We start from the raw sequence: 10243 nt of genomic DNA, 5'->3' as shown, positions 1-10243 counted from the left end.
CACACACACACACACACACACACACACACACACACACACACACACACCATTTTCCAACATACCATAATCACCTTTTCAGATCCTCTAGTGATGTGACCAGAAGTAAAAGGCACCTTTCTCAACTGATAATGGTGTGTAATGAATCTGCAAATTTTGTAAAAATGTTTAACTGGTAGTTATTGTTATTAATGTGATTAATATAAATAAATTATTATCATAATAAGTCACATCTAATAAAAACGTTATTATGACTGAGTAATATCATTATTAAGTATTAATACTACCTAGGATTACAATGCCTGGTTATATTAATATCACTACTATTTCTTCCATTAAAAAAAAAATTCTCTTCCTTTTCCTTCCCTTCCAGTCCTCCTCTACTCTTTTATCATGGTTTGGTGGTGACCTCAGGTTCTCAAAGACCATGCCAGGGAATCATAAGCTCTGACAGGTCTTCCTGGGATAGAAAAACTTCAAATCTAGGCCGGGTGACAGACTTTATGTCTTTACTCTGAGGACCAGCTTAGCTAAATGCACTTAGATGCAGGGCGATGCATTTTTCAGCACAGAAATTTAAAACCATCTACAAAGGTTTGGGAGATCTGAGTTGGTGGAGAAGATCAATTTCCATGCTGATGAAAACAATGGTCCTTGAAATATCAGAATATTATATAAGCTTATCAATAATACTCACAGTAATAGTGTTACTGTTACTACTGACTCCTATTGGAACTCATGGTAATGTTATTATCACTACTAATAAAGTGTTGATTGCTGACTATAGACTGAGAATTATAAGGGACTCATAAAAACTTCAGTTGTAGCTACCAGGAAGCTAGCAAAATTATGCCATTCTCAATGTATTTTAACAACCTTCTCTACATTTAAATTCCTAGAAAATAATCTTGATCTGTGTCTCAACTTTCAGGGAGATCGAGGAGAGAGGGGACCAGAGGGATTCCATGGGCCCAAGGGTGACCTGGTAAGTTAAATGAGACATCCATTTTTCCAGTGTCATGACAGGCCTCAGGATCTGTGATTTCTCACCAGATGAATTTTGCCACTGACTCCTCAAAATCAATCAGTTCTTTGCAGACTCTTAAAAAAAAAGATGTCAAAACTCTCTACTGAGTAATGCAATAATGCTTTCTTCTTAGAGATGATGCTTCTGACCCATCAGTATAACATTCACTCTGAGTGATTGGGTTCCCCTCACCCCAACTTCCTCACCAGTAGTTGGGAAGGACTGCATGTAATATTGTACACACTCTCTGAACCTGGTAAGCCTCATAAGACAGTAAGACTCATTATGTCTTGGTTTACCATGCACCCCTGAGTAAGGAAGTGCATGGTAACCAGGAGACAAAGTAGGACTAGTTTTCCTAGGAAGAAACTGGATTCATGACCTTGGCCTAATTCGGTTTGTACTCTAACCCCCGAGCTAACATGGGGCTTCATTACAGCCAAAGCTAACAGTGGTCGTATTTACAAAGGCAGTGATTATATTATATGTTATTCTATTATATATTACTATTATCAGGAGAGGGAGAGTTATTTAGCACCAATTGTACTGCAAAATATGCCAGGAATGCCCTCCCTACCCGTGGGAGATTTACAGTGAGGGTACGGGCCTGAACTGGATCCCAACTCGGTGTAAGTGAAGACCCTCAGATGCACAAAGTTGCTCTGGCCAGAGACTCAGTATTCCCCTAATGTATGAATCTTCTTTGCTTGTTTGACTATTCATCTGGTATCAAGTGATTGGCAATTTGCTGTATGTTTTTTTAGGGCAGGCCTGGTCCCAAAGGATTACCTGGAGTAGCTGGGCCTATTGGAGAGCCTGTAAGTCCCTTTTATTTCAGTAAAATAGTCACAGTCTTGCTCTGCATTCTGGTGGCAATGGCAACCCATGTAGAGAGAGACAACAGATATTTGCACATCTTATTCTTTTGGTTGGGCTGTGGGTTTTGGTGTCAGCATAATTATTTTATCTTCTGTAAGCAATATCCTTTCAAAATATCTTTAAAATATGAATGTAAATTAGTCCTGTTTTGGACTTAGTCATTTTATTGTGTTTTAAGTTCAGAAGTCACAATGAAAAAAAATGTTCTGGGGACTTTCAGAGTAGTATTTCTTGAACATAGGTTGCGGGGACTTTCAGAGTAGTTAATTTCTTGAACGTGGGTTGAGGGGTAGAGGTGGGGAATGCTCGTAAGAGTAATTCAGAGGAGGAAAGAGCCATGGAAGTGGGCTACCTACTACCTAGAATTGCCAATGCTATCAACTCTACCATTCTTTCTCTTTGCTCTCCCCCCTGTTCTTTTTTCCCCCTCTTATCTTACTGTCTTCTTCCATTGCTGCTACTCCAAATGTCTACTTAACCGTAAGCCTATGAAGGCACACTCTTTTTTAAAAAAAAAATTGGGGGGGGGGCTAGGCAATGGGGTTAAGTGACTTGCCCAAGGTCACACAGCTAGTAAGTGTTAAGTGAGGCCACATTTGAACTCAGGTTCTCCTGACTCCAGGGCCGTTGCTTTATCCACTGCGCCATGTAGCTGCCCCTGAAGGCACACTCTTGGCTGCGTCTTCTTTTTGCTATGGGATGGTAGCAGGTGTGAAGAGAGTAGAATGAGGAAGACTGAGAATTCCTGGATGGGAATAGAAGCTTTACTCTCCTTTTGTTCCCATCTGTTGGTACAGATGCTTGGATGCATTCCTAATTCTCCCTTAAGGAGCTAGATATCCTCAGATTTCTGGACCTTTCCATCTGATTATAGATAAGTAGTGTTTACAGCTGTTTTATTCAATTCAGTGAGTTATTAATTGGGGTAGGGAGGTGGCACTGCTTAGTTCTACCATGGAGGAAACAAAATAAGTTATGGTCCTTGATCTCAGGAAACTTACAGCCTACCTCAGGAACTAAGATATATGTGGAACACTAGAGGATAGAACATGATTAAGAACTGAAGCATGTGGTGTACAGATAAATTTGAGAAAGGAGAGGTCAGTGAAAGCAGGGGTAGTCAGGAAAGGCTTCTAGGTGGAGGTGGGAGATAGACCTTGAGCTGGGCAAAATTTTGATAAGCAAAGATGTAGGGGAGAAGTATACATACTTTAAAGTCTGGAACCTGCTGGTTCCTTTTATTTTTCTTTAACAAGCATTAATCTTATTTTTGGTACTTTATTCCTCCCTTCCTTCCTTTCTTTTTTTACATCACATCTCTTTCCAAATACTGAAAGGCAACATGACATAGTGGATAGAATCCCTACTGTGAGACACACTGGTTGTGTGGTCCTGATAAAGTCACTTAACATTTCAATTCTCTAAGCAAGAACTTCTCTAAGGCTCTAAGTTGCAGCAAAGATGCTGACCTACATTCACAGAAGATATTTCATCTCCTTAGAATTCCTTCTACCAATGAAATGACAGGTCCAGTATCTATCCTTCTTCCCAAATATTTATCTATCCCCTTCCTCTAACCAATAAAACATCCCTTTCAACAAAGATTTTTAAAAGAAAGAAAAAAAAGCAGTTCATCAAAATTCATCAACCATGACTGACGGTATAAGAGACATCCCCATCCATAGTACCCCACCCCCCGCAATGAATGGGAGGTAGGACAGCTATATGTTCTTGTCTGCAGGGTATGCCTGGCAAAGACGGCAGAGATGGGATCCCTGGATATGATGGTGAGAAGGTCTGTAGTCAACATCCATGCTTCCTCTTGAATCATTTCCATGTCATATCTTCCCTCGGACCATGCCAAGTAGCAGCCCTGAAATTTGGCTTTAGTCCTGAGGGACGGTGACTAGCCCTGGAGAAAATCCAGGAATTAGCCAGATGTTTAATGGACAAACTCATAAAATGCCAGGCTGTGGTAGTGGCATGTGCTATATGGTGTGGTCAGATAACTGTGGGTGACTGATGACAGGTTGTTTTGTCTGAACCTGGCAATGGTCAGAAAAGGAACCAGGGCAAGCAGGAACTATGAAGCACCACGTTCAGTTCAGTCAGTATTTGTTGGCATAGACTGAGGACCCAGGACTACATTAAGCTTCTTCGTGGGGGAGCTAGGTAAAGGTAGAAAAGACATCCCCTGTCCTCAAGGGGCTCACAGTCCACTTGGGAAATTGGGACTCACACTTTTGAAAAGAATAAGATAAGATAAACCAGGGATGGGAAACCTGCGGCCCCCAGGCCACGTGTGGCCTCGAGGCTGCAGGTTCCCTACTTTAAGTGCTTTAAGTGCTATTACCTGCTTGCAGTTGTGAGCCCTTCCATAGTCTGAGCTTTATCAACTGTCTCACCTTCCTACCCTCCACCTTCATACTCTCTCCTAATTGTTCTGTTTTCATAGGGTGAGGCAGCTCGATTTGGTGCTCCTGGGGAGAAGGGTCCCAATGGACTCCCTGTAAGTACACACAAGAGTGTTCCACAGCTCTTCTAGGAGTGTTTGGAGGAGGGTTAGAAGAAGGGCCAAGAGTGTCTATGTTAAGGACCATTCCAGGGACCTGCAGTAAAGTTAGTGGTGTGGGCAGGAGACATTGAGAAGAGCTTCATAGATTTACAGGGTCTTTTTTGTGGGAAGCCAAGAGAGCAGACAAGATCTCTGGAACCTTGTCATGTCACTAGTAGCAGGGCTGGAGAATATGTGTATGCATGTATGTGTGTGTGCATGCACAAGGTGGGGTGGGCAGTGTAAGCCCTGAATACACACATCTTCCTTCCTGATTGACTTCTTATATCTGGCATGAGTATATGTGTGTGGGGTGGTGGGGGAGGTGGGGGTGGGGAATATGTATAGGAGAAATTGCCAATTGTTTAATGACTAATCTTTCTTTGAGATATGTGCTCCATAGAGGGATTTTTCCCTCCTAAGGCTAAATCCAACAAACAATTATTAAGTGCCTACTATGTGCCAGGCACTGTGCTAAGCTAATGAGGCGAAGAAAAGAATTTGAAGTATTTGGGAGTTTTTGCTTTAAAGTCCCACAAACAGTTGGTCATTTGAGCAGCTACTCTGTGCCCAGTCCTGTGCTAGTCACTGTGGGGAAAATAAAGAGTCCTTGTCCTCAAGTATCCTACAATTTAGTTGAAGAGGCAAGATGTATATATATGAAGTAGAATACCAGAAGTGTGTGTGAAATATGTGTACTCAGAATGGTATGTGATAGTACTAGTAATAGCAGTTCCCATTCACTCTTTGACCAGCTGGCATTCCTTTCTGTCTGTCTAGGGGCTGCCTGGACGAACTGGGGCCAAAGGTGAAAAGGGTGAACTGGTAAGTGGTTTCTTTCTCCCATGGTCATGGGAGGGTTGTATCTTGAGGAAGCTTGTTATCATGACCAAAGCTTCCAGTTGTCATTCATGAAGTAAGAAGGTTGTCTCCAAATTCTATTTTGTGATGTCTCTCCCACCGCCTAAAGGCAGCATGGTATAGAGCAGTGGTCCCTATACTGTGGTGACCAAAAAGTTCCAGAAATCCTTTCAGTGGGCTCCAAGAGGTCAAAACTATTTTCATAATAATTATAAGATGTTATTTGCCTATTAAAATGTTCCATCCTTTTCCAACTACATATTTGTGTAAGATTATTTTCTTTGTTTACTTCAAAACAATATCACAACAGATTGAATGCAGAAACAGATATGAGAATCCATTTGTCTTCTATTAAGCCAGACACTAAAGAGATTTGTAAAAATACATCAAACAGTCCCACTCTTCTATTTTTTTTGTTTTGGAAAATATGGTTATTTTTAATTTAAAATGTTATTTGTGTTAACATGTAATGAGTTTATTATTATTTTAAATACATTGATACATATTCTTAATTATCCATTTTAATTTCTAATGCAGTAAATACCATACAACCAAAAGCTCTTTAAGGTGTCCTCAATAATTTTTAGGATCATAAAGGAATCCTCAAAAAATGTTAAGAATATCAAGGGGCCCTGAGACCAAAAGTTTGAGGACCACTGATATAGGAGAAAGAGCCCTGGGCTCAGAATCTAGAAGTCTCACCTGCAGTTCCAACTTCATCACCTACTAGCTAAGTAAACCTGAACACTCACTTCCCCATCCTGAGGTTCAGCTTTCTCATTTGCAAAATGAAGGGTTTAGATTAGATGATCCCTAGGTCGCACAGTGAATAGAGCATTGGACGAATGGTCAAGAAGACCTGAGTTCAAATCTGAACTCAGACACTTACTATGTGACCCTGGGTAAGCCACAACCTGTCTGCCTCAGTTCCCTCATCTGAAAAATGGAGACAATAATAGCATTTCCCTCTCAGGATTGTTGTGAAGATAAAATGAGATAATCTTTGTAAAGCACTTTGCAAATCTTAAAGTACTTTATAAATGCTAGCAATTATTAGCTAAAGTCCCTTCTAGTTTTGGAATTATTTAATGATTCTTATTGGTATAACTCCATTAGACGGGAGGGGAGGACCATCTCTCTACATGGAGAAAGGAAGCTGTAGACTATTGCTGAGAATTCTTTCCTCTTTGTAGGGCAACCAAGGAGAGCGAGGTGAAGCTGGCCCTTCAGGAGAACCTGGTATGCCTGTAAGTACATTTACTGTTTCTTCCTCTTCTGTAACTTCTTAAGGTAATTTATTTTTAGGCGGCTAGGTGGTGTAGTAGATAGAACACCGGAGTTAGAGTCAGGAAGATTTGAATTCAAATCCTGCCTCTGACATTTACTAGCTGTGTGACCCTGGACTGGTTACTTAACCTCTTAGCCTTAGTTTCCACATCAGTAATATGGGAACAATAATAGTACCCATTTCCCCAAGATTGTTGTGAGGATGAGGTAATATTTGTAAAATGCTTTGCAAACCTTAAAGCATTATGTAAGTGTTAGCTATTATTTTATTATTATTCCAATCCCTTTTTCACCTACTTCTCTGGCTAACTCAGCCAACCTTGGACGGTCCCATTGGCAGGAGGTAATGAAAATAGCTGGTCTGCCTCTCTGCTTCATTCTGGTGAGGTACATAGATGGTGGAGATGGCAAGGGGGTGGGAAATGGGAGCAAGGAATTTTGACATTCTTGCAGCTATATAATTTCCATGTTGTTAACTACCCGCACTGATTCTCTTCTTTATGTGTATTTATAGGGAGATGTTGGAGTTCCTGGAGAGAGAGGAGAAGCTGGACACAGGGGATCATCAGTGAGTAACAAGTGACTCAGTTTTAACCTTCACAAATATAAGCCAAATTAAATAGTATTGAGTCATGCAGCCACAACAAAGATGCTTCCCCCACCACACTGAAGGCATCTAGGCTTTTCAGCATGGCTCCTAGATAGCTTTTCCTAGGTTCCATGTTGGAAATGTGGAGACTGAAGAGACCAGGAAATACCAAGGCTATTTTCTTTTCTTGTCTTGCCTCTGAATGGCTGTGGACTCACCTCCTTTTGACCCTTGTGTTAGGGTAAAGAGATATCATTGCCTCTAAGTCATGGATTTCCACATTATCCTACATTCTGATCCCAGGAAACCAGTACCACTTAAGGAGTTGTCTTGTCTCATTTCAGTTAAGCTCCAAGGGGAAGGGTCTTACCTGGTGACCATTTCTCCTGGGTCAACCTACAACCTTCTGTGGGGAGCCCAACATTCCAGCTCTGACGGGGTGGTGTGGGTAGATTAAGCTTGTCTTCTCTTTCATAATTTCAAAGGACAAAAAGGTCCCAGTTAACCTCAATTTTCCCTTCAGTAGCCCTGCATTTCTTTCATTTCCTTTTTTGTCAAAAGTCCTTCCTGAACTCATTGTATTTATAGCCTATACCTGCTGTTGGGGAGTCAGTGTTAAGTCTTATCTATTTGCTTCCATCTGTGTCAAGTAGATGACCTTTAATTTGTTCTAAAATAACTTCCAAGTTCTAAGAAGGGTCATTACATCTGCCAAATCCACACAAGGATTTGCTAAGTAGTATTACAGTCTTCCTCTTTGACTATAGACCCCAATCTCAGCTTCTTTCAGCCTGAAGAAATCTTGTCTTTCAACCTGTCATTTATTTCACCCTTCTATGGTCCTCCAGTTATTTGGTATTCCAGGGGCTCAGGGTTAAGGGCTGTTACCCCAGAGAACCATTACAAGGAATCTTTAAACAAATTAGGAGTGGAGGGGTGAAGAAACAACCTCTTCCTCCTTTATGCAATGGTCCTTTGCTATGTCCCTTTGATTTCGCACTGGTGATACCCACCTCCTTCCAATTAAGTTATTTATTTGTGCTGTTTCTTCTCAATGGCTGCTTCTGAACCACTTTTGTTAATGATGTATATTTCTTGCTTGCGTCTTTCAGGGGGCACTTGGTCCGCAGGGCCCACCAGGACCCCCTGGAGTCAGAGGCTTTCAGGTCAGTAAAGTCATTAGGTCAGCAAAGGATGAGGTAGGGAATTTGGGCCTAATATTGGGACTAATATTTAGGAAGGACCATTCATTCCTATGTGGGAAAAAAGGAGGCCAAGTGTCAAGGGAGGAGGGCAAAAATGTATGGGGGATCCCTTCTTGTTGGCTCTTTCCTAGTACGTGGAAGAATGAGTAGTAGGCTGCAGCTTTGGGCTACTCCTGGCTGGAGTCTGATGCAAGTCAGGGAGGGTAGGAGCCAATGGATCACGCTACTCCTAGAACTGGTAACCACAATCAAGTCCTCATATCAAATAGGTGTATTTTCCTTGACCAATCTATATAGTGACCCTAGTCATCCGGAATTGGGTGTTCTGGAAGTGCAGCTTGACTTTAGATAGCTAAATGAATAGGTAAAACACTCATTAAGCACTTACTATGTGCTAGGCACTGCACTAAGCTTCAGGGATATAAATATAAGGAAAGAAAACAATCCCTGCCCTCACAGAGCTTATATTCTAGCGAGAGAAGACAACACAGAAAGGGAAGCTAGAAGGGAGTAAGAGTAAGGCAAGGGGTGTGCACACAATGGCACTGTTTGGAGGTGACTGAGAAGTAAGTCCCGGTCCAGGAAACTTAAGGGCTCACCTTTCAGAGCCCAAAGTGATTCCAGGGATGAATCTAAATTTCCAGTGAGGAGGAGGTAGGGATAATGACTGGAGAGCAGGTGAATTTGTTTGGAGATGACCAGGAAATGAGGTAAAGGCCTGGATCCCACCAACATAAGGTAAAGCCCACTTACCAGAGCCTAGGGTAATTTCAGAGGCTGAGAGACATAATTAGGGAGCCAAGGGAATATTACTTAATGCATCCCAGTGTCTAAGTAGAAATGATTGTTTTTGTTCTGCTATTCCTAATTATCCACTATTGTGGATAATCTAATCTTATGGATTAAATGTGCTGTTTGCAGGAGGGCTGTCATCTATAATTGGTCCTTCATATTTGCACTTGGAGAACTGTCACATCCTCTGTCCCCCCCCCCACAACATTCCAATATTTCTGTGTATAATCAAAAATTGCCCGTGTAGTAAGACAAATGGGGCAGGTGAGAAGGGCAAAGGAATTCATTTTGTGGTGGGTTTAATGGATAATAGTTTCTAACTCAAATAAGAAATTTATTATGCATCTATGATAGCACCCTGTCCTGTCTTAGCACAGGAGATAAATAGATGAAAACTGACATTGTGCCTGCCCTCAGAGGCTTGCAGTCTAGTAAGAGTGGAGAAATGCCAGATCCAGAAACGTTAAGAAATGAAATTTTCTTCCCAGGAGGATATAACCTTGTTACTCAAAAAATGACACAAAAAAACACTTGGATTGGTGGTCAACCCTCCGCTCCCTGTGTTCTCTTGTGCCTATGTTAATTACCTTTTGAGTTATGAATCTGAATGGAGAGAATGAGCTCCATCCAGGAAGGAACTTTCGTTATCTCGGAGTTATTTTTCAGAAACGTCAATAACCAACTTCCCCTCTGCTGTATTGTCTACAGGGTCGGAAGGGCAGCATTGGAGATCCTGGTCTACCTGGCCCTCAGGGCCTTAGAGGTGGTGTTGGAGACAGGGTAAGAGAGGCAATGGTCTATTGTGATTTTCCCTGAAATCAATGAATTGGTTCTTCTGTACCACCTTTTCTGAGAAGTTTACGGGCACTGGAGAGTGAATTCTTTGCCTTATATCTACATTTAACATGTTAGAGATGTTATAGAAATGCTAGAGGTAGGAAGGGCATTAGAGCTCATCTAATACAACTTCTTTTTATAATAAAACACACACAGACACTCACAGACAGACAGACAGACACACACACACACACACACACACACACACACACACA

The 10243-nt window shown here is 41.5% G+C and overlaps 1 protein-coding gene across 1 annotated transcript in view; it reads left to right on the top strand.

The window, feature by feature from the left end:
* The window catches only part of COL9A3 (collagen type IX alpha 3 chain), a 53807-nt gene that overhangs the window by 26816 nt on the left and 16748 nt on the right, over positions 1-10243 (top strand). Inside the window, exons 16-24 of the mRNA XM_027852666.1 lie at positions 929-982; positions 1789-1842; positions 3645-3698; positions 4359-4412; positions 5238-5282; positions 6512-6565; positions 7120-7173; positions 8307-8360; positions 9900-9971. Of these exons, the coding sequence (XP_027708467.1) occupies positions 929-982; positions 1789-1842; positions 3645-3698; positions 4359-4412; positions 5238-5282; positions 6512-6565; positions 7120-7173; positions 8307-8360; positions 9900-9971 (495 nt within the window). The remainder of the gene's footprint in view (positions 1-928; positions 983-1788; positions 1843-3644; positions 3699-4358; positions 4413-5237; positions 5283-6511; positions 6566-7119; positions 7174-8306; positions 8361-9899; positions 9972-10243) is intronic.

Source organism: Vombatus ursinus, unplaced genomic scaffold (assembly GCF_900497805.2).
Source record: "Vombatus ursinus unplaced genomic scaffold, bare-nosed wombat genome assembly UNPS02000580.1, whole genome shotgun sequence".
NCBI classification, from domain to species: Eukaryota; Metazoa; Chordata; class Mammalia; order Diprotodontia; family Vombatidae; genus Vombatus; species Vombatus ursinus.
Note: the sequence above shows the minus strand (reverse complement) of the source record. Positions and strands in the feature narration are given on the sequence as shown.